The sequence below is a fragment of the Pleurodeles waltl genome, chromosome 3_1, assembly GCF_031143425.1.
Source record: "Pleurodeles waltl isolate 20211129_DDA chromosome 3_1, aPleWal1.hap1.20221129, whole genome shotgun sequence".
Lineage (NCBI taxonomy): Eukaryota > Metazoa > Chordata > Amphibia > Caudata > Salamandridae > Pleurodeles > Pleurodeles waltl.
This window is the reverse complement of record NC_090440.1, coordinates 749,260,516-749,285,899: the sequence shown is the minus strand read 5'-3', so window position 1 is coordinate 749,285,899 and position 25,384 is coordinate 749,260,516. Positions and strand designations below refer to the sequence as shown.

The following is a 25,384-nucleotide window of genomic DNA, read 5'->3' as shown; positions in this document are numbered from 1 at the left end:
TGTTTTATGTGTTGATCAAGAATAGGAAATAATGTACGGTGCATTAAAAGCACAGGGAATGAATGGGAAATACACCTAGAATGTATGGTACCTATGGGAATTTCTTGAATATCCATGACAGACAACACATCTTTTCTTGTAAATGCCATTCGCAATGTACATAAACTTTTTTCAGATTGTTAGGTAGAAGCAGCTCCTGTGCTGATTTTATGATTTGATTTTGTATTTTGCATTAAAAACAAAGACGCAAATGCAATTATAATAATTAAACCAATGCACATATGCTTTGGAAAAAAAATGTACAATATTTGTAATTGAACTGGTTCAAAATTCCACATTTGAGTTATATTGAATAGTTTCCACGCAGGAATGTCTAAAGATTACACGAAAGTCATTAAAACTGGCTACTGAAGAGTATTTTTTCACATAAATGGGCCTGTGAACAAAGGGTTCTCTAATACTCGGCATACGTTTGCGAAAATGATCATTCCCTGCACCATTCACAGGTGCAGCGAGTAGAGACGGAAACCACTGGCAGATGGGTGCAAGGGTGTAACACCGCACCATCTAGGAGACTGCCAAAGAAACAGTGATTGTTCACGGGGGCGGGGGCAGAGACCGATGAGCATGGGAGGTGGAGGAATATGGGCCAGAAAATAGAAAACACCTTCACAGTCATACACCACAGAGTGATTCAAGCACCAAGGCCGGTTCATCTTCTTGGGTATTTCTTATGCCACATCATGGTTGTTTTGTTCTTCCATTTGTTTCCATCTAGCAGTCCTTGAATACTGAAGAATTGACATAAGCAGATGATTTCCCTTGCAGTGGCTTTTGAACTTTGATCCATCTCGGAGATATGCATCTCGAAGGCTATTGGAGTGGGAAAGATGGGTTTTATGAGCAGCATTCCCTGTGCAAATCCTGATGTGCAGCTCATTTCCATTGCTTAGTGCCTATAAAGTGATCTGTTTGTTATTGAATTTTCGACCGTGCTCAGATACTCATGGGCAGAATACACAGGCTATTTAATATGTGTCATTTTCACACATTTTAATAGACTCTACATAAGAAGGATTATTTCATAGCATAGAGAATGGAAAATATAGAATATATGCCCTTTGAAGTTGTGAAACGTATAAATCTCTGCTATTGATGATAGACTGGCTACACATATACAGGAATGTGAAAAAATCAATGGTGTACATCCTGATTAGCCCTTTACTCAGCCTGGCAATATATTTACCATTCAACAGAGACATTTGTTACTTCTCTTGTAGATGGAAGAAAACCAGTGTAACTACCATGGATCACACACATCACATAAGGTGCTGGAGGAACGTGGCCTACCCACCTGGAGAAACATAATCCTGTCTCGTTTGGCCACTAAATTCAATATATCAAATTGACACTGCTTTTTGAGTAATAAATTAATAACACTGATTGAATTCTTCTTTTTTAGTAGAAGCGAAATTGGTACAATAGCTCTGAAACATACAATTACATGCTGTACCTTAGATTTTCTTGTTAAAAAAGACTCAGTTGCCTAGCAACACCTCCCTATGTAGCTAGCCGGCACAATCAATAATGCTTTTTACATTTTTCACTGTGGTATTTTTCTCTGTCACAGAAAAATATATTATAGACTTCTGAGATGAAATAAAATGTCTTCCTTGTACCCAAGGTTTGGAAGTGGAAATACTTGGTGTGGCACAATACCAATAGTACATTAAGAAATGGCATCTCTAGTCCCTCTGAACGTTCGATTTCCGGAAATGTTTCTGCCACTCCACAGGATATGCAAAAATATGCCATTTTAGTGGGACCCATAAAAACATTGTGCCCACACTGGCTTCAGACCTGAAATTCAAACCTATCTGTTTGTTTTTTGGCCAGTTTAGCAACTTCTTCTCGTATCGCCTTAACTAAGGCTGCGGTGGAAAGGTTGGTCAGGGAGGTGTCTGGAGTGTCAGTATCAGCAAGACTTTGTTGAGAAGCTGCAGCTGACAACACCGCAGCTTGTTCCAAACCAGGATGCATATTTGTTGGCTGGTTGTACTGGCGTGGAAGTCTTGAAGGAGAGCTTTGAGGATAGTGCGGTCGTGGGTATGCCTCAATGTATCCAGGCAGAGGAACCTAAAAAGTAACATAAAAATGTAAAATTAAATGAATTTATGCTAACAGAAAACATATATGTATCTACATTTATTCGGAAATATTGATCCCCAAATACTTGTCCTAGCTTTCTTATTGTTCCATCCTCTTATGGCATTTACTAACCAGATTCATGTTTGTAACGACTAACCAAAAGTATTGGGTCTGTATTCATGCAAAGTTGCATCTCCGTGGCTTCTTCTAAAGTGTACCAGAGAAATGCAGACCTAGGCACCTTTGTGTTCCAGAGTAAAGCCGATCGCACACTCACAGAGCGAAGACTGCTGCGGAGCTGGCAGTCTCCCCCTCGGGCCCACTACAAGGTTTCCACTGGGCTGACGGGTTGAAACCTCTGAAATCAGAGGTTTCTGCCTGTCAGCCCAGCGGAAACCGCGTGGTGGCATTGGCCTCGGCTCCTCATGGAGCTGAGGCCTATGCTTTCGCACTGAGGGGACCTCCGGCACTGTGCATTGCCTGTGCATTCCGAGGGTGCTGGGCAAGGGGGTCCTCTGCACTGCCCACAACATGGTCTTGGGCAATGCAGGGGCCCCCTTGTGGCCCGCTGCACTGTGTTTCCACCAGCCTTTCCATGGTGGGATCACTGCCATTTAAAGGCTGGTGGAAACGGTACTCGTGCTCAGCGCGCGGAACTAAACTCAGCACCACCGTGGCTGACCATGACTCCAACTATTGTCATGCCTCCAAGAACCATATTCCTGGTGGGAACAGCGGTCCCCTGGCAGTCTGACCGCCAGGTTCATAATGGGGTGATCGGACCACCTGGTGTGGTGGAGTCTCTGCAGTCATAAAATCACTATTGATAAAATTAAACTCATAGAACCAGATTTATGAAAAGTGGTTCTGCACCTAGTGCAGCGCCACTTTTCTTGCACCCCTTAGTGCCCCCTAACTCCACCATGTGTGCACCGTATTTAAAATACGGTGCACCGTGGCGGTAGTCAGGGGTACTAGCATCATAATTTTTGACGCTAGTCTAGCACTTTGCAGGATTGCAGGATAAAAAATGAATGCCATTCCTGCAAAGCACCCAGAGGCCCACTGAAAACAATGGGAGCCTCCCTTTAATGCCTGCTTTTACCAGACGTTAAGGACACTGATAAAAATGACGTAAAGAAATCTCTTAGATTTATTTGCACCATTTTTTCAGCTCCCGTAGCACCAGAACGACCCCCTTGCATGCATTATACCTGGCCCAGGCAATGATGTGGCACAAGGGGTTACAAAGTGGCGCAATGCAAGAATTGCGTCACTTTGTAAATATGCCACGCGTTTATGGCCCTCCAACGCCAGATTAGCATAAAAAATGACACTAATGTGGCCTTGGAATGGTGCTAGGCCCTCTTAAATCTTGGCCATAGTTTGTGAATACCAAAAGACAGTATAATTACACAATGGTGTATGTTTACTTTTGTGATTTGGGCCATAGGTTCGAAAGGAGATGTGCTTAAGCTGTGCAATTTTTTGAAAGGAGCACCTCATAATGCAACCAGGGTAGAAGTATCCCTAGGTAGTGTTGAGGGAGACTGCTTATTAAAAATTATGCAAAATTTCCTGAAAACAGTGAAAGAAAGCATGGCAACTTTAACCAATAACTGGAGTGATCCCCGAAGTAAGGGCTATGATGAATATGTTGGCAGTCTTATGGATACATTTCATATCACAAAGGGGAAATGCTTCATAATGTGAACACCAGCAAAAGGAAGGAAATAACCATGACACAGTGACCAAAAGAAAAGACGATCTAATTTGAGTGGATGCTGTTAAAAACAACAGAGAGATATCAATAACTCAGGGTCATCAATTCCAGGCTTTTTTACATTATCTTCTATGCGCTCCTCTCGCCTCTCCTTGCACCTTGTTCTCCCACATTTCTTCAGAATCTAAACCTATTTCCTTTCTCTATTCACCTTTATATTTATGTTCACCTTTGTTTTGTTAATACCTACGCTCACATTACCCTGACTTCTCCTGTTATCCCCTGTGTGGAAGAATAGGCCAGCTAAACTTGCCTTTGCTAAGTAGATTTTATAGATAATCTTAATTCATCTCATATTCGTCCTTCTCTCAGCTCTTCTTTTCTTATGTCTGCCTCATATAAGAACCCCAATCTTGGTTTGTTTACAACAGAATCTTCCACAATATTCTTTCTTTTTCCGTCCCTTTCTCGGTGTTGGAAGGTTGCTTGTCTTTGGCAAAATGAAACTCTCCTAGACCACCATTTATTATTCTTTTAGATGTTCTTCTAGCTCATTGGGATCCTCAACTTCTGTTGTTGCAATCTCAGAATACAATATCAAGCATGCAATTTTCTGACATTTAATGGATACACGTTTGCATGAAGGTCTAGATCTCCTTACATGTTTCTGTTATGTCAAAACATCTCATGCTGTAATGCTTTCCTATTTTTCTTTTCTGTGACAACAGTCATCTATTTCTGCAGATTTCCTAGGTCATTTCTATTAGATTGAATATTTTTATTTTCTGTCTAGTATCCCCATGTAAATCTTCTCACATTATCAAGATTTTGATGTTTGCTTTCTGTGTTCTACTGGTCACTGTAAGAATGGCGACCTCTTGAACTGTAACAACATGTCCACGTTTGGCTGTCTTTCCAGGCTTTGTGATTACTGTTCACCCACCCCTTCTCCTGCTTTTTATTTTGGGATATGGTTGTCCTTTTTTATGGTCAAGTTGGGCTGAAGCATTTCCAGTGCTGTAATTGCTGATTAGTTTGATATGTATTATTTCCTCTTCTCTCCAACCATATTTCGTGCTCGTGTTGTTTAGGAACATTACTATATTTACAGAGAGCTTTACTGGTGACTATAATTTTGAAGCTGCACTGACGTCCTCTGGAACATATGGTGATTTTATACATGATTTAGTATGTTGAGAATGTACATTTATGATCTTCTGATCCAAGAAAACACCTGGCGTTTTTGCTTGCAAAGACCCTATTCTAGGAATTGTTGTGATTTTGCATACTGATATTATTAGAAATGGGGTCTTTGGTTGGCAGTAAGGTTACCCCCTGTCCAAGCAAGGACCCTCGCTCTAGTCAGGGTAAGTCACACACAATCCAAATTATCCTGTGCCCACCCTCTGGTAGCTTGGCACTGAGCAGTCAGGCTTAACTTAGAAGGCAATGTGTAAAGTATTTGTGCAACAAATCATACAATAACACCATATAGTACCACAAAAATACACCACACAGTGTTAAGAAATATATATAATATGTATCTGATAAAATGCAGGTCAAAACGATTAAAAATGCAATAAGTAAATGTTGAGATATCACTGAAAAGTGATATAAAGTGTCTTAAGTCTTTTAAAAGCAAACAAAGTCTCTTTCAAGCACAAAGTACCTGGTTCGTGAGAAAAAATCTCAGCAAGGAACCACAGAGGAGGAGAAGCGTGGAAACAAAGGGGTGTGCGTTGATTTCTCAGGCCGCACATGGCGATGCGTCGTTTAGTTTTCATGCAGGGACGGCTGTGCATCTCTGCATGAAAACTAAACGACGCTCAGTCTAGTATCCTCTTCGGGTTGCGGGGTTTTCAGACACCCCGGGGATAGTGCGTGGATTTCCTGCGTTGGCAGGACTAAGTCACAGGAGCTGCGTCGATCCAGTGGGTGTTCCGTTGAATTTTCTACCGCACGGCTGACTCTGCGTCGATTCCTCTCTGGAAGTCGTGCTGCGTCATTCCGGGTCAGCTGTGCATCAATCCAGTGGGCTGCGCGTCAAATTTCCGGTCGCTACGCTGGCGCTGCGTCAATCTTCTTGTTGCGAAGTCTGGCTGCGTCATTCCGGTTCGGCGTGCAGTGAAATTTTCACTGCGGTGCAGGCTGTGCGTAATTTCTGGCAGTCTGTGCGTCAAATTTCGCCGCACAAGGAGTCCTTCTTGAAGATATGAAGTCTTTTTGATCCTGAGACTTCAGGGAACAGGAGGCAAGCTTTATCCAGTCCCTTGGCGTGCACTTCTTCACCACAGCCAGAGAGCAGCAAGGCAGCAGGGCAACAGCAAGGCAGCAGTCCTTCACAGAAAGCAGACAGGTGAGTCCTTTGGGCAGCCAGGCAGTTCTTTCTTGGCAGGATGCAGGTTCTGGTTCAAGTTACTTCTCCAGGAAGTGTCTGAGTTGGTAGGGGCAGAGGCCATTTTTATATACCCAAAGGTGCCTTTGAAGTGGGGGAGACTTCAAAGAGTTGCTTAGAAGTTCACCAGGTCCCATTTCAGTTCAATCCTGTCTGCCAGGGTCCCAGTAGGGGGTGTGGCAGTCCTTTGTGTGAAGGCAGGCCCTCCACCCTCCCAGCCCAGGAAGACTCACTCAAAATGCAGATGTATGCAAGTGAGGCTGAGTATTCTGTGATTGGGGTGTGTCTGAGTGAATGCACAAGGAGCTGTCAACAAAACCCAGCCAGACGTGGATTGGAAGGCACAGAAAGATTTAAGTGCAGAGAAATGCTCACTTTCTAAAAGTGGCATTTCTAAAATAGTAATAATAAAGCCAGCTTCACCGGCCAGCAGGATTTTATATCACCATTCTGGCCATACTAAATATGACCTTCCTACACCTTTCAGATCAGCAGCTACCACTCACACAATGTATGAGGGCAGCCCCAATGCTAGCCTATGAAGGGAGCAGGCTGCACAGCAGTGTAAAAACAAATTTAGGAGTTTTACACTACCAGCACATGTAAACTACATAAGTGTGAGAGAGCGTAGCATTTATACTCATAATTAACATGAAATGTTTATGAACTAATGCATAATAATTCCGCATAGAAAATGTATTAATGTTCTTTTGCTAAACACGCGCTTGAAATGTGCCCATGGGGAGTGGCCACCAATGTATACATGGACTAATGAAACTGACTAATAATAATGAAAATAGGATGTTTAATACATGATTTTGCACTAATATTAAGAGTTATATGTTAAGATTTTGCTAATAAATCATTAGGCTTTAGTTAGCATGAGTCGAGGCCTAGCTGCCCGGTTTTCATATTAAATGTGTTTTTCTAACGTGCAGTGTGCTGACTTGCTGAAGGACATGTACTCGTATTTTTCGAAAGCTAGAGGATGAATGTAACCATAGTAGATCCGTTCTCATGAAATTCAACTTGCTAGAAGAAACATTTTTGCTAAATGCAACACTGTAGACTAGTAACAGGTACAAGGTCGCCTGAACCTGTACAGACAATGGACCTACTGACTGAAGATGCGAGAGGACCACGAGAGTATGAAATCATACCGGACATTCTGCCTGCTGGAGACGTCAATCATAAGAACCAATAAACTACGTGAGAACTGTTATGGGGTGACAATTTTGATGAAATCATTGAAAACCTATTGGACGGAGATAGGGGGGTGCCAACCCTGACCAATCAAGAATTAGGGGACTGTACAACAGAAAAGGGATAAAAACCTTTGACACGAGGAACAATTAGGAGAGATGCCATTGCGAATTGCTATGGCCCAGGCACTTTGTCACTCTGCATAGAGACTTTGTTGTTTGGTTCTTCAAACCATCCTTTCCTTTCCTTGCCCGTTATATACTTTTCCTCCTTATGAGGGAAGTGTCTCTTTTTACCCGTCTTGCTGAATTTCCTATCTGATGGCGAATCAACTGATGTCCTGAGGACGAAGCTTGAATCTGTATGCTGACCCATTACGGAGGGTAACTATATGATGATGAAATTGTAATTGACTGATTGCCTTTCCTTTTTAGGTACCAACTGCTTCTTTTGACAGGGACCATAGTGAGATGTTTTCCAAATTCGTGTTACCAAATTGTTTTGCATGAAGCCCAACATGCTAATTCGAGGTTAGTTATGAGGTTCACTAAAACGGATGCAAATAGACAAATGACTGGTTCAATGCTCTGTTGAATAATGCTCTAATGATACTCTACTAAGGATAACCTATGTTGACGTTGTGCTATGTTCTAATGTTTGTAATCTTTGCTTTGATGAAATCTTATTCGAGTTGCCGTATTATGACTATGCTAATGTGTTTCATGGTTTTGAGACTAATAAACTTGCTAGTAGAATTGTAATGAATAGGGAATAAACATCACACAATCTTACGAAACTGGTGTGGTTCTTCATGACTGCAAGGTCATGGTGGTTCCTGAGTCTTATTGATGACGTTATTGACATATTTATTGGCATGTTAATTAGTTATCTAGTCCTAAGGTGTCTTCAATCAGGGTCAAAAGATTCATTGGCCTAAAATGAGTCCCAGAGTGAATAAAATAATCAGAAAGGGATGCGTTAGCAGTTCTGGTAGCAGAGCGACGGTTACAGCCCTTTGGGGCCCTATGACGAGGGACCATTGTTTAAAAGTTTTTCCGAAATAATGCAAATTGGAGGTATGATGTGTTTCTAAACTCCCCATGACTTTCCCGGAATCTCTGAGCTTGCCTAAGTGAGTTGGGTATGTTCTCTGCGTTTTAGTATGCGTGGTGTAGGATTTGCGCTTGCTCAGCTTATGCATATTGCAGGTGATTTGTGAAATTTGTGTGGTTTTAGGCCAGGTAATGTTGTTTTAGTAGGATTGGGCGTACTCCGCAGTATGAGAGTAGGGAAGTCGGCGAACTTCATGTGAGTATGGCGCTTTGTGCTAAAAAATTATCCACGTGGTTGTTGGTGATGTACGGACCCGGCGTTTTCTAAGACTGGAGTATATTGAGAAGTGTATGAGACACTTGGTTTATGTTGTCATTTGTGCAGTTTAATAGGTCAATTGGGTGTGGTTGACAAGTCGAGTTTGAGTCAAATTGTGTGATTGAAACCTTCGATGGAGATTTGGCAAGTTCTAAAGTGCACTAGAACAAACCATTGACAAGTCAAGAGTAGGATTTGCGGGTCGAATTCTGCTTGCGAGTGCGGGAGCTGAGAAGGAGAGAGTAGCGGCCGAGGCTTCAAGTGAAATCTCTGTAAAGTTCTGAAGCGATTGTGTTACCCTTCCTGTAGTAAACCGGCAAATTTGTTTTTTTTTGTTGTTAAAGGTGCTCACAATATATTGCATTAGTTTTGTGTGAGGAGGACAAGCCGCAAGACTTTGTCAGCCGTAGAGTGTGTGTGAGTGTGACGTCATTTGACCCCGCACTGGGATAGGTCAGTTGCTGAGAGGGGTCGCGCGCGGTTTGGCAGCCGTCCGTGAGAGGCAATTGGTTGAGAAGGTAGGCGAAAAGTGTTCTGGGGATTAAAATCACTTCCCGATTAGATTCTAAACAAAATAAAAGATGCAAAAATGAAGTTTTTCAAGGCTCTAAAGTGTGCTTTGAGGAGAGATACATACATTACAGTGAGTGTGGGGGAGCCTACACCACCTGAGGGTACTCCAGCTTATATTGTAATGGAGGAGAAGGGAGTCACCCCATGTCTTTGGTTAAAGCAGTGGTGCAAATTGACAGAGAAGGAGGGATGTTTGGCGTTTCCTGAACACGGAACGTTTAATATAAGAATTTTGGAAAATTTGCGGTTGATATTAAGTGTGCAAAAAACGCCCCCAAGACCAGCTCAGTATGAGGTATTATCGGTCTGGGGTTTAATGGCCATACAAAAGAGGCAGCAGAAATTTATGAGGAAAATGAAAAGAGCAGAAAAGACTTTAGCGGAAGCTAAATGGGACAACGAGACCAAAATGTGGAGAAGGGGAATAGTTGACGGGATTAAGATGTTTCCGGCAATAACCCAAGAATATGAGACACAGTGAAAGAAAGCCACAGGTAAGACAGACAAGGGCTCTAGTAAGCCAAAGGAGACTCAGAGGTCTTGGGCAGATGAAGATGATTCAGATGATGAAGAGTTTCTTAATCAGTTGTTACATGATCGCCCACCACCATAGGCCATAAATGATAATGTACAGAGCACTAGTGTGGTTTCTGAAGTAAAATAAGGGAATCACAAGTACAGTGCAGACAAGTGATATAGGTTTGATACAGAATGTGTCAGTGCACCCACTGCGCCAGTCACACAGACACAGTTGCAGCCACCACAGATTCAGAGGCTTTACCCTGTTGTTCCCGTATTAGAGACAACTACGAGTCTGATGGTGCCGCCTGATCCAGTATATACGAGATCAAAGTTAGTGCAGATTGAGCCAACTCCGCAATTGCTGCCCCAGCTGCAGCAACAGATGGTTCAGAGTTACACTTCTGTTGCAGGACCGCAGTCAGAGCTACAGCACCCATGATGAATCAAGCTATGGGAGCTAATGCTCCACAGGGTTTGCGACTTTAACAGTCACCAGCTGCTATATCATTGCCAATTACAGTTGGTCCACCAGTACCGCTGTATGCGCAAAGTAAGCCTGGCGTGTGTGATCAAGGAGTAATGACCCAAGAGGCAATAAGAGGAGGGTCTACCGGAAACTTGCAGGGAATGACACAGGGAGGACAGACAACTGAAAGGTCTAGATCCTTGTTGGACTTTAGTCCAATTGGGGTTCCTCTGGAGACGATGAGGCAAGCAGGGTTGGGAACACTAACCCCACAGGTAATGAGTACAAATATAACACAGACACCAATGATGCAGTCCGGAAATGTTATGTTGCAAGGCTTAACAGCGCAACAATTGAATGAGTGGTTGGATAAGCTGAACATTCTGCAGATTACTACAGTGACCGCAGAGAGGTCAGAGAGGGAAGAATACCTGAATTTTGTGAGACTGGGTGTAGAAGCCACGGAACTAGTGGAAGGAACAATGGGGGTGAACAGATTAGAATCGTACACGGAAGCAGAATTGAGGTATCTGTGCCCCAAAATAGCCAAAGAAGTGAGCAAGGTGTATCAGAGGTTGGCAAACCTAGCAGACAAATACGGCATAGACATAGAGAGTACTAAGCATTTGAAAATGAGCTATAGGCTAGACTTCGAGCCTAAAGATTTTGATCATATGAGATCTACCGGAATGAAGGCACACCTCAAAGAGATACTGCAGATTGCTCAAATCTGGGGAGCATTAGAGAAATGGGAAGGCAGATGGGCAAAGAAGAAAGATAAAGAGAAAGGTGATGGCCCGGAACCAAAGCAGGCGAAAGCTGCACCTGACACGGGGACAATAAAGATGCTACCAATGAGAGAGACAGCTGGAGGGGTTCTAGTCCATGTACAGTGGTCTAGGGGTGACATCCTGTCATTCACAAATGATTATCCCAGGTTGAGGGAGAAGCCAATAGAATGGTACCAGCAGACGGACAGGTTTGTGAAGCTTGCGAAATGTCTCTGGGAAGACTTGAATACCCTGTTTGAGATAATAGTTCCAGCTGACTTATGGCTTGAGTGCAAGAGAGGTGTGGATTGGCTAACAGAGGAACCAGCAAGGGACAAGGTTACTGGAGCACCGTCTTCTGAAGTGATGAGGTATTATCACAAAGTGATTGAGTTTTTGAAGCAGAAAGTGTCACCGAAAGTGACTGATTGGCAGAAAATTGATCAAACGTCACAAGAGAGCAAAGAGTCGATACATGCTTACTATGAGAGGTTGTTGAAGGTATTCAAACATTACAGTGGCACGGATGTCATAGAACCAAAAGACATAAATCACCTGGTGTTCAGGTTTGTCGAAGGGCTGAGACCAGAGATTAGCCAGATGATTAAGAATCATTTGATCTGTTGGCAAGCGAAGCCGATTGATGAGGTGTTGCAGTATGCGAAATACTGTAGTGATGAGATTGAATTGAAGCAGAGAAAGTTGAAGGAGAAGGTGATGGTGATGCAAATTAAGGCAGCGCAAGCAGGGATGCAGGGAAATGGGATACAGCAGATGGTACAGCAGCAACCGCAGGGAACTGGAGTGTTTCAGGCACAACCGAGAGGTCGAGGTTGAGGAGGTTTTGTGAACCGTGGTCCAGATATGAATACTGTTGTGGTTCAAAATGATGTGCAGGGGATGAAAAAGATGTCACCATGTCACGCGTGCGGGGGTGTGGGGCACTGGAAGCGGTAGTGCCCAATGATGGTGTAGGATGGTGTTGTTCAACAAAGCAATGATATTGGTACATTTCAAAATGTGAGGGGTCCAAAAGTGAGGGGCCAAAATCCGAATTTCCAGAATAACATGGTGCAGATGCAGGGTCTCCAACCCATGCAACAAATGCAAATGCCACGTGTTCAACCAGCACAAATGCAGCAGGTACAACAGCAGATTCCCATGGTACCTAGACAGCAAATGCAAATACCATTGGCTTCAATGGGACAGCAACAGGTGATGCTTCCTCAACAGGTCACAGGTCAAACAATGAGTCAAAATAACACAGTACAGCAGTTCCCATTGCGTGGTGAGGATGGAATAAACAATGAATAGTCAGATGATTGTTCAGATAGTAAGGAGTGCAGGCTTGCAGCGTCCCTAGAAGTAGATCAGAGGGGACCTTATGTAGAAGGAAAGGTGATGGGTCATAAGGTTTCATTCCTAGTTGATACAGGAGCTACACGCTCTACAGTCAGAAGTGCATAGGTTCCGAAATTGCCACTTTCAGGGCATACCATAAGGGTGGTAGGAGTAGCAAATCAGTTCCTGACAAATCCGATTACAGATCCAGTCCAAGTCGAGATTGGTACTTTCCAGGGATTATATAGATTTGTGGTCTGTGACTCGAGTCCTGTATCCCTACTGGGAAGAGATTTAGGGCCAGATGTATCAAGCAGTTTTGCCTATTCTGTGTCTATGGGAAAATGTGTTCATACATATGGCCCTTACTGTGTAAAACAAGGTGTTCAATTACCTGTTCCAATGAAGGGACTGAGGTGTATACGAACAGTGATGATGAAGGGGATGATGGTCAGTTCTCAGAGCTAGAGACGGAGACCGCAAATGAAGAATACCCTTTGATAACCCTATTCCAGATGTTCACAGTGATTGACTTACCAGTCGAATTACAGGGAACAGTGACAGAAAAGGTGTGGCACTTGACAGGAAAAGAAGTGGGACTAATAAAAGGAGTAGAACCGGTTTAAGTAGAGGTAAAACCAAATGCAGTATTTCCCCAGGTACCGCAGTACCACATGGCACAAGATGTCCTTATGCAGTTGACGCAGATAATCGCAGACTTTATGAAGCAAGGTGTTGTAAAGGAAGTGATGAGCAGCCCGTGTAATTCACCAATAATAGGTCTGAAAAAGCCTTGTGGGAAAGTTCGAATTGTTCAAGACTTGAGAAAAATAAATGAGATTGTGGTAAAATGTTGCCCCATAGTGCCAAATCCAGCCGTGATCATGTTTCAGGTTCCGTGTGATGCAGAGTGGTTCACAGTTGTGTACCTGTCTCAAGCATTCTTTTCGGTGCCTCTTCATGAGGATAGCCAATTTCTTTTTAGTTTCAAATTCCTGGATAAAGTTTACAGTTGGTGTCGAATTCCTCAAGAGTTTTCTGAATCACCTTCCATCTTCAATCAGATACTGAAGAAGGATTTGGAATCATTAGAACTACCTTTCAGTTTGACCCTAGTACAGTATATTGATGATTTGTTGATTGCGTCCAGAACAAAAGATGACTGCAGGTATGACACAATTGCCTTACTGAACCATTTGGGGAAGAATGGACATAAAGGGGGTCATTCTGACCCTGGCGGCCGGTGACCGCCAGGGTCACCGACCACAGGAGCACCGCCAACAGGCTGGCGGTGCTCCCGAGGGCATTCTGACCGCGGCGGTTCAGCCGCGGTCAGAAAGGGTAAACCGGCGGTCTCCCGCCGGTTTACCACTGCCCAACAGAATCCTCCATGGCTGCGGAGCGCGCTCCGCAGCCATGGGGATTCTGACACCCCCTACCGCCATCCTGTTCCTGGTGGGTCTCCCGCCAGGAACAGGATGGCGGTAGGGGGTGCCGCGGGGCCCCTGGGGGCCCCTGCAGTGCCCATGCCCATGGCATGGGCACTGCAGGGGCCCCCGTAAGAGGGCCCCGCAAAGTATTTCAGTGTCTGCAAAGCAGACACTGAAATACGCGACGGGTGCAACTGCACCCGTCGCACCCCTGCAACTACGCCGGCTCAATTCTGAGCCGGCGTCCTCGTTGCAGGGGCATTTCCTCTGGGCCGGCGGGCGCTCTTTTGGAGAGCGCCCGCCGGCCCAGAGGAAATGTCTGAATGGCCGGCGCGGTCTTCTGACCGCGGTGCGGTCATTTGGCGGCGGTACCTTGGCGGACGGCCTCCGCCGACCGCCAAGGTCATAATCAGGGCCAAAGTGTCCCCAAAGAAGCTGCAATACTGTCAGAAAGAGGTGAAGTACTTAGGCCACCTGATTGAGAAAGGGTCAAGAAAAATATCCAAAGAAAGGATGACAGCCATATTGCAGATGAATCCCCCAACAACAGAGATGTCAGGATGTTTTTGGGAATGGTGGGCTACTGTTGTCACTGGATTCCCAACTTCTCGATTATCTCTAAACCTTTGGTGAGATTGACTATTAAGGAAATTCAGGATGGCCTGGGTGCCATAACCATGTCTGAGAAAGAGATGGAGGCATTCATGGAACTGAGGAAAAGCATGTGCAGGGCACCAGCTTTAGGTATGCCTGATTACACAAAGCCTTTTGTACTGTTTTGTCATGAACGTGAAGCTTGTTCTTCGTCTGTCCTGACACAGGTCCATGGAGGTGCAAACCGCCTAGTAGCATATTTTTCAGCTACTTTGGACCCAGTCGCAGCAGCCTTACCGGGTTGTTTGCGTGCAGTTGCAGCAGTTGGTCAAAGCCTTACTCAGTCTGAAGGTATAGTGATGGGACATCCTTTAACAGTAATGGTCCCACATTCAGTCGAAATCCTGTTGACCCGAACAAAGACGCAGCATATGACAAATGCTTGATTAACAAAGTACGAAACAATTATACTGGGATTACTCAATGTGTCACTAAAAAGATGTACTGTATTGAACCCGGCAACTTTACTTCCTATTGATAATGCAGACATTGATGATGCTGAGGAGGTAGAACATGATTGTCTTGAGGTAACAGATCTGTGCACCAAACCGAGACCTGACATTAAAGATACCCAATTGGAAGAAAATTATTACATTATCTTTGTTGATGGTTCATTCCTGAGAGACGCAGTAGGAGTACTGAGGGCTGGATATGCCATGTGTACAATCACTGGTATCTTAGAAGCTTCCTGGCTCGAAAGAGTATACTTTGCTCAAGTGGCTAAATTAATTGCTCTTACTAGGGCATGCCACACAGCTGAAAACCTGAAAGTTACTATCTATACTCACAGCAGATACGGATTCGGAATTGTACATGATTTTGGCCAGTAGTGGTCACAGAGGGGTTTCCTGGCCTCTTATGGTTCACCAGTGAAAAATGGCGAGAAAATTAAGGACTTGTTGCATGCGATTCAGTTACCTCTTGAAATTGCCGTGGTGAAATGCAATGCTCACGTTAAGTCACAAGACTTTGTGTCAATGGGAAATGGATATGCAGATCAAGTCGCAAGGTTCTGTGCATGGAACTGTATATTGATTCTAGACCAATGGGAATTGTTACCTGAAACTGAAAATGAAACATGCTCAGGGTATGCATTAAGTGTGGTTGACACACTAGGTGAGCTAAAATCATTGCAGGTACGTGCCAGTAAAGAGGAGAAACATTCCCGGCAGAGAATGCAATGCGTACAGAGATCTGATGACTTATGGGTTTCAGAGGAGGGGAAAATGATTTTGCCAAACAGTCTTTTGTCACAATTTGCGAGGTTTTACCATGGTCAAGCACATGTTGGGAGAGACGCAATGATCAGATTATTCAAAATCGATTGGTTCAATCCAAAATTCAGACAAGCTGCAGAAGTCATCTGTCACAGGTGCATCATCTGTCAGCAGATGAATGCGGGGAAAGGGACCGTGGTGAATTTGAGCTACGTTGGGAGAGCAGGAGGTCCATTTAGCAGAATGCAGATGGATTTTATCAAGATGCCTGTGTGTGGAGGTCTGAGATACGTGTTGGTGATTGTGTGCATTTTTTGTCACTGGATTGAAGCTTACCCTACACGTAGGAATGTCAGTCTCACAGTAGCGAAGCTGCTGCTTAGGGAGTTAATACCACGTTTTGGGTTCCCAATGTCTTTAGAATCTGATAAGGGAAGACACTTCGACAATGAGGTGATTAAGCTCTTGTGTGCTGCATTGAACATTGAACAGAAGTTGCATTGTAGCTATCGCCCTGAAGCATCAGGACTAGTGGAGCAGGTGAATGGTACCTTGAAGTTGAGAATGGCAAAAATGTGCGCAGCTACCAATTTGAAATGGCCAGATGCATTACCCTTAGTGCTGATGTCAATGAGAAACACACCCGACAAGAAAACAGGATTGTCTCCTCATGAGATTCTTATTGGCCGAGCTATGAGATTGCCCGCAGTGCCTGCAAATGTTCTTCTGAATATCACGGATGATATGGTGTTGGACTACTGCAAGGGTCTGGCTGACGTGGTCTGCTCTTTCTCTCACCAGGTGGAGGCTACCACATTACCACTGATAAGTGATCCAGGTCACACCCTGAAAGCGGGTGACTGGGTGGTTGTCAAGAAACACGTGAGTTAGTTGTGTTTGGAGCCACGTTGGAAGGGGCCATATCAAGTAATACTGACAACTACTACTGCTGTGAAATGTGCAGGTCTTTCAAATTGGATACATGCCAGTCACACAAAGAAGGTGACGTGTCCAACTGATGAGGAACTTGAAGTGTTCAAAACAACAGCTGCAGAGAAGGAAGTCTCAGGGCCGGAGAGTAATCAAAGGGGAACTGAGACTGAAAAAGAGCTCGCTGAGGACGGCTTAATCACTCAAACAGTAAACGATATCCAGAGGGGTGACAGTGAGCCTATCTCAGCTGAGGTAACAGGGGAACTGGCACAAAGAGAGTTTCTCCCAGAAGCAGACGGATATGGGTTTGAAGTTGAGCCCATAACTGACCGTGAAGGCGAAGGAGGTGAGGCGGAAGGAGGTCAGAGTGTTCAGACTCCTCCTGAGCCACTTGCAGGTCCATCAAGAGAAAACACCATAGCACAAGAGGAGGGCACTGTTCAACACACTGAAAGATCGAGCAGAAAGAAAACACTTAAAGGAGATAACTGGCCGGAGCCACAAGCTGCAAAGGAGAGAGTGATTCCTAACAAAACAATAGAAGAATAAGTTGACACAACCAGGAAAGAAGATCTCAGTGAAGGAGATTTACAGGGTGATCACAAACTGAAAAGAAAGAGAGTTGCAAACTGAAGTTACGCAGGTCCTGAATGGGCGTATGCAACATCAGCTGAATGGCAACAAGAATTCTTGGCATTCTGTTTTGATCGAGAAATTCCAGGTCAATACTACGGCACCTGAATTCAACCATAGAAAGAGACTGTGTTAAAATTTGAAAAATTGAATAAAGAAAGAAATCTGAGAAAAGAGACTGATAAGTTACCGGATGTGACACTGATAACCTGATTTGACTCTGAAAAACCGATTATGACAAGCTGCTAACCTGATTGAGAAAGGGTCCTGGGAGTGAGTGAAACGCTGTAAATACTTGCTAAAAGAAAGACACTTTGTAAAAAGAGAAAAAAAAAAAGAGCTTTTAGTCTACCTCAAAGTTGATTGTTTGTTTTATCCTATTCTGCTCTCTGATTCTTTATAGATCACGAGTAACACTAGAGATAATGATAGGGGTGAGATGTGGGGTTGGTTGAGTGCTATTTTAGGTATTGTATGTGCAATAATAATTATAGGTGTGATTGTGGGAATGCCATTGGTAGATAAGAGTGCAATTAACAATGCTTCAACTCCTGAAACTGCTACACTAACACCATGGGATAGGTTTGAGCAGGATACAAAGTACTTGCATGAGGGAACTAATTCAAAAAGGGAACTATCTACTAATGTCTTCTATCACTTGCTGAATGAGTATGTTGACACAATGGATGCGAAAAATTGCTATGTGTGCACAAAGATTCCTTTGTCAGAACAAGAAGGTGTTACTTACCATAGTCTGCCACTAACATATGGGATAAGCTGTAGTTTGCTATTAATGAGATTCTATGATCAATACTTCTACTCTAATTTAGATGTAGTGTTTTCTTTTGTGCCTGTGATTGAGTTTCTAAATAAATTAGCTAAAGAACATAACATAAAAATAGTTAGGGGTTTCTTTGAGCCGACACTGACATTTGGGACAGCTGATGCGCACCGCAATAATCTAACCTGCTTACTAATGCCTGTAGAAAAGAGCTTCTTAGATCACACTGATGATAGAAGAAAAGCATTAAAGGAAAGGCTAGAGAAGGGATTAGAAAAACGAACGTTTGCAAATGATTATGCTTATTGTGCAATAAAGACACAGGGCAAATTACACGTAGGAAGGCTTTGTATATATAGGCCAAATCTGAACATGACACTTTATTTGTGGGAACGAGTGAGTGCAGGCATGTGTTTTTGTTTCAGAGTAAATAGACGTTCATGTTAAATGGACAGGATCCAACGATCCCTGGGATCTATTATATATGTGGACTTAATGCTTATTACCGTCTTCCAAAGGGATGGTATTGGACATGTTATTTGGGAATAGTTTTCCCAAAGATCTACCAAATTGATGACTTAAAGCAACTTCCTAAAATGTCTGAATTACATCATATTAGACAAAAGAGAGAGACAGCGGCTGCTGTCGTAGGTGATATATTTGGAGCCATAATTCCTTCAGTGGGGGTTATCTTAAACTCCATAAAGATTCAAAAGTTGTCTACTATTGTGGATAACATGCTGCCAAACTTCACAGGGGCTATACTCCTGATGGATACTGAACTTGCTGCGGAGAGGGCTATGACTCTTCAAAACCGTCTTGCTTTAGACATTCTTTTAGCGAAGAGTGGCGGAGTCTGTAAAATGCTTAATGAGCGCCATTGTTGTGCATTCATTCCTGGTAATAGTAATAAGATTAGAGGTATGCTTACTAACCTAACAAGAGACAGTACAGATTTGAAGGAGCTGAAGGAACCTGGAGTTTGGGAAAAGGTTGGAAAAGGAATTACTAAAGTACGGAATTGGTTTAGTAGTATTTGGAATGGGGTACTTGCAAAAATATTAGGGGGTATATTGATTGTTCTAACTTGTTTATTTGGATTATGGCTATCACGCAAAATTAGTAAAAGAATTAAAAGAAATTTGGCAAAACACAATAAAAGAAAAGAAGAAAAGAAAAAGGAGAAAATGTTCAAAGAAATTTGGGAAAGATCACACAGGGGGAAGAAATTGAAATGCGTGGCAAAAGAAAGTGAAAGGTTGTGAAAGGAAAGGTTTTGTGTGATGACAAGTGTCATCAGGGGAGGGACTGAGAGAGCGTAGCATTTATACTCATAATTAACATGAAATGTTTATGAACTAATGCATAATAATGCCTCATAGAAAATGTATTAATGTACTTTTGCTAAACACGCGCTTGAAATGTGCCCACGGGGAGTGGCCACCAATGCATACAATGGCTAATGAAACTGACTAATAATAATGAAAATGAGATGTTTAATGTATGATTTTATACTAGCATTAAGAGTTATATGTTAAGATTTTGCTAATAAATCATTAGGCTTTAGTTAGCATGAGTCGAGGCCTAGCTGCCCGGTTTTCATATTAAATGTGTTTTTCTAACGTGCAGTGTGCTGACTTGCTGAAGGACATGTACTCATATTTTTCCAAAGCTAGAGGATGAATGTAACCATAGTAGATCCATTCTCATGAAATTCAACTTTCTAGAAGAAACATTTTTGCTAAATGCAATACTGTAGACTAGTAACAGGTACAAGGTCGCCTGAACCGGTACAGACAATGGACCTACTGACTGAAGATGCGAGAGGACCACAAGAGTATGAAATCATACCAGACATTCTGCCCGCTGGAGACGTCAATCATAAGAACCAATAAACTACGTGAGAACTGTTATGGGGTGACAATTTTGATGAAATCATTGAAAACCTATTGGATGGAGATAGGGGGGTGCCAACCCTGACCAATCAAGAATTAGGGGACTGTACAACAGAAAAGGGATAAAAACCTTTGACACGAGGAACAATTAGGAGAGATGCCATTGCGAATTGCTATGGCCCAGGCACTTTGTCACTCTGCATAGAGACTTTGTTGTTTGGTTCTTCAAACCATCCTTGCCTTACCTTGCCCGTTATATACTTTTCCTCCTTATGAGGGAAGTGTCCCTTTTTACCCGTCTTGCTGAATTCCCTATCTGATGGCGAATCAACTGATGTCCTGAGGACGAAGACTGAATCTGTATGCTGACCCATTACAGAGGGTAACTATATGATGATGAAATTGTAATTGACTGATTGCCTTTCCTTTCTAGGTACCAAGTGCTTCTTTTGACAGGGACCATAGTTAGATGTTTTTCCAAATTCATGTTATCAAATTGTTTTGCATGAAGCCCAAATGCTAATGCTAATTCGAGGTTAGTTAAGAGGTTCACTAAAACGGATGCAAATAGACAAATGACTGGTTCAATGCTTTGTTGAATAATGCTCTAATGATACTCTGCTAAGGATAACCTATGTTGAGGTCGTGCTATGTTCTAATGTTGGTAATCTTTGCTTTGATTAAATCTTATTCGAGTTGCCGTATTATGACTATGCTAATGTGCTTCATGGTTTTGAGACTAATAAACTTGCTAGTAGAATTGTAATGAATAGGGAATAAACATCACAAAATCTTACTAAACTGGTTTGGTTCTTCATGACTGCAAGGTCATGGTGGTTCCTGAGTCTTACTGATGACGTTATTGACATATTTATTGACATGTTAATTAGTTATCTCGTCCTAAGGTGTCTTCAATCAGGGTCAAAAGATTAATTCGCCTAAGACGAGTCCCAGAGTGAATAAAATAATCAGAAAGGGACGCGTTAGCAAGTGCATGACCTGCCTTTTGCCTACACAGCACCCTGCCCTATGGGTTACCTAGGCCATGCCTTAGGGGTGTCTTATATTTAGAAAAAGGGGAATTTTAGGCTTGGCAAGTACAGTACTTTTAAATGCCAAGTCGAATTGGCAGTGAAACTCCACACACAGGCCTTGCAATGGCAGGCCTGAGACAAGGTTAAGGGGCTACTTAAGTGCGTGGCACAATCAGTGCTGCAGGCCCACTAGTATCATTTAATCTACAGGCACCAGACACATATAGTGCATTCTACTAGGGGCTTATAAATAAATTAAGTAGTCCAATTGAGTATGATCCAATGTTACCATGTTTAAAGGGAGATCGCAAATGCACTTTAGCACTGGTTAGCAGTGGTAAAGTGCACAGGCTTAAAACCAGCAAAAACTGTATCTAAAAAGTGGAGGGAGACAGGCAAAAAGTTAGGGGTGACCACCTTAAGGCTATCAGGTCAAACAGATATTGTTCTGAGTTTGATTTGCTGTCTTGTGCATTTCAGTATTCATAATCGTCACCTCAAAACGTACTCAGATCAGACTTTGACAGCTCGGTGGTGTGTTTGTTTAGTGGGTTATAGTCCATGCATGTCTCAAGTGCTGCATGTTTCTTTCTGCAAAATACTTAGGCCCGAATTACAAGTTGCATGGTACTGTGACGATTTTATGACACAGTATAATCGCATGCAATGTTACCATTTCCATGCACTAAATTCATCTTAGTACACAGCAATTAAAAGAATAACCACATGGAATGGGAAGTACTGCTTGGGAATGATTTACTGCATATATTTACCAGCAGCACTGAGTTCACTTGACTTGGACAGATCGATATTTTCATATATCTATCTGCTTTAGTCAACTTCATTGACTGTCCTTAAGAAAGTGGATTAGAAAGTAAGCACGTCTTCAAGCAGAGACTAACCTAACAATGGCTGCTGGCAGTATATTAGACAATGGGGAGTGATTGAAAGATGGCTTATCAGACAGTTTACCGCTTTGGTTGCTAATCTTTTGTAATTTTCCAATATAGTTTAAATTCTTTGCCATTTTTTTCTGTCCATCCCATTTTCTAATTTGCATTTTATTTTTATTTGGAACGATTGCCTTCTTCCGCACGGGTACCCAGGCTCCACCAACACCATCTCGCAACACGGTTGTTTACAATTACTCTCTTTCAGCACAATAGTTTGTCCCTGAGCCAGGAGTCTCATGGGCACATGTTCTTCTTCTACAAGAAAATGTTCTAGCAACCCCACTAATTATAAATATGTCTCCCCTGTCGCTGAACACTCACCAGCTCGGAATGTGGTTTTCACAATTTTGTCTTTACTTTTAGTAAGTTATATCTGTTCCTCCATCTAATGAAGCTAGGAAGAGGAGGTTTCGAGTGCTTTTATTCAGGGGTTCATTCTTGATGGTAAATCACCTAAGGGTACTGACAGAAACTCTTAGGGTGTAAATATTAAATCTCTCCTGAAGTAGCCTATTCCAATTCTCATAGGCAATGGGAAACTGTGATATCTATCATTCTGCTGCTAGCCATGCCTCACCAATTTGTGCTTGCAGTCGAAAAGCTTGAACACATTGCAAAACATTTTCAATTAATATCATGGTGCTATGATTAATGTGTTGCTTTCGGAGCCAGAAATTGAAAGAAAATCATTACCAGGATACTAAGTTTTTCAGCAGCTATTACAAGCCATACTAGTGACCGTGATCAGAAAAAAGATAAACACAGAGAGCTACCTTTGTATAGACCCTTGGTTTGTAGTCTAGGCAGAGAAAACGTTTTTCGTCCAGTAATGAATTTGATCAAGGCAATATGTGGTCTTCCAGGGGTTTGGGTTTACTAGAGTTTCTAGGAATCAAAGCTGGATGAATTGGCTGTTGTCTGCACACACCTGGGGGCCTATTCACAAACTGCATTTTGTAGTATGTACAGTAATACTAAATCACTAATACTCACTTAATACAAACTACAATCTACAAACCTGACAGCATAAATCTCCACCTTCACCTCTCCCATCTTTTCTATGGAGAGATCCCAAACATGTAAGTTTACTACTCAGTTGTACGTGTGGAAAGGACAAGGCGAATGGTGGGAATGTGTGGGCTACAAAATGGGAGGGCTTTAGGGACAGTAAGGAGAAGTGTAGGGGGGCAGGCTGCTTCAAACACCCACCCACAAAAGAGTCTGCACATTGCAATTAACAAACTACACTTCTAACTTTTCCAAAGCCGTAAGGCGATACAGCATTACTAAATGTAATCCACCCTGGCCTTGAAGTAAGTTAAGCACTGCACGTGGGCCACTCAAAAATCTTTCAATACATTTTCATGGAAAATAATGGATACAGGGACTTAAAATAATATCCTATAGATAATAATGTATAATAAATTAAATTAAACAATCTTTTAAAATGTATACATTTTATTCATTGCTACATATTTATATATACGTATTTAAAATTATTTTATTATTTTAAAGTGTAATACCTAATGTGCAAAATTAAATAAATTCAAACTTTTGCAAAACAATCAAAAATCTTTTAAATTAATGCAATGTATAACTTTTAACAAAATGCAATGCAGACTAAATAAAAACAAACAAGAAGTAATGTGGGTGGGTCTTTTTAAAATGTATCCTCAAGAAATATTATTTATAAAATAAATTAATACATTTAAATTTTTATTTTTTTAATGAAGTTTAATGAAAAATTAATTTAATGAGTTTGTGGGCTGTAGCATTGTCTAGGCTCTAATTTAATAATCATTTTTTTAAATTATTTTGCATTTATATTTTAAATTATTTGTAATAATGTTTTTAAAATAATACAATTTAATAATTTCCCTATGCTTTCCCAAAAGGAGATCTCCACATAAATGTGAAAAGTTATTTGTAGTAATTTTACACTTGTAAAATTACTCTTTGATGTCTTAACCCCCTGGTTTCAAGGAGTGGAAGCTTGTAAGTCTGTATTTAGATATGAAACTACGCTTAGAAATGGCTAATAGCACAAAAGTATAGCTTAGCACAAAAGTATAGCTTTACACCTAACTGCAGGAGTACAGTTTCACATGAGTATATCTAACCATTTAAATGTACCTTTGCGAATAGGACCCGTAAAACAGAAGGCTGTATCAGTGAATGACTTGCATTGAGTCAAACACGTCTACATTTTACGCAGATCTGACCAGATGATAGCATTAGAGTGAAGAGACTTTACTTGTATTGCCTCAATGACTATGAAAAGTCACATTGCTGCATCCAACTTCAAAACAACCTTCAAATGGCTCAGTAGACCTATGGACATCAGTGGCACTTCTATCATAAGTATTACGTTCAGTATATGAGCTGAACTTACCTTAACAAAGCTGGCATAAATGATATGCTGCATTTTAGAGCCAAGAGCATACATTTAATTAAAATACACAGGTGTAAACATTTTTATATGGTTGGTAACTTGCCAATTCCTTGATAAATGTGAAATGAGTAACAGAAAACTTTCCTGTTGGAAATAATTGGTACTTTTTCATTTATTTTGAAATACTTACTGAATCAGCCCATTGTCCTGGCAATTCACTCTCTCCAGTGTATGACACCCAGGCTTGATTTCTGTAGGATGAAGGGGGTCTTGGGACGAAGTAGCCTGTAAATCCACTTCGGTTTGCGGGAATGGCGAACACTGCTGGCACTGTATCACCTGCTGTGCAACATGAGAACAAGAACACTCAGTGGAATTCTATCTGGTTAAAACAGCAACCTGAAACTGAAGTATAGTACACTCACATAAAAAATATGCGCGTGTATAAACTGCTCTTTGTCCTATTCTCTTAAAAAGGGATAGTGTTTGAATCAACAGTTTTATGTGTGCAAGAGAGGGTACATTCTCAAATGCATTTTATATAAACTAATGAATAAATAAATGCTCAACAAACAGGTAGTAGCAAAGTCTCTCAATAAATAATGAATAATCATTAATGTTTACCATATTTAAATGCACACTTAGATACATACACTCCTTAAAATCGTAAGGATTTTTAGAATTTAGTAATTCGAGTACAGTCCATCAGGTTTGTGAAGACATGATGTCCACCAATCTGAAGGACTACTATTTGCCATATTTAAAGCTAACTGCCAACATAGGAGTGATTGCCTTACTTTGATGTTAACTGCTGTTCTGTCAAGGTATTAAGGGGCATATTTATACTCCGTTTGCGCCGGAATTGCGTCGTTTTTTTTGACGCAATTCCGACCCAAAACAAACTCCATATTTAGACTTTGGCGTTAGACGCGTCTAGCGCCAAAGTCCAT

At 42.0% G+C, this 25,384-nt stretch overlaps 1 protein-coding gene across 9 annotated transcripts in view; it reads right to left on the bottom strand.

The window, feature by feature from the left end:
* Positions 1-1,213: 1,213 nt before the first annotated feature.
* Positions 1,214-25,384, bottom strand: part of KIAA1549L (KIAA1549 like) — a 526,680-nt gene continuing 502,509 nt past the window's right edge. For 5 of the 9 annotated variants that reach the window (XM_069223533.1, XM_069223535.1, XM_069223532.1 and 2 more), the window contains 2 exons: positions 24,625-24,776; positions 1,214-2,136 (listed from right to left, as the gene is read on the bottom strand). In XM_069223533.1, the coding sequence (XP_069079634.1) occupies positions 1,855-2,136; positions 24,625-24,776 (434 nt within the window). In that variant the 3' untranslated portion in view covers positions 1,214-1,854. The remainder of the gene's footprint in view (positions 2,137-24,624; positions 24,777-25,384) is intronic. The other 4 variants (XM_069223534.1, XM_069223536.1, XM_069223528.1 and 1 more) reach the window with 1 other exon arrangement.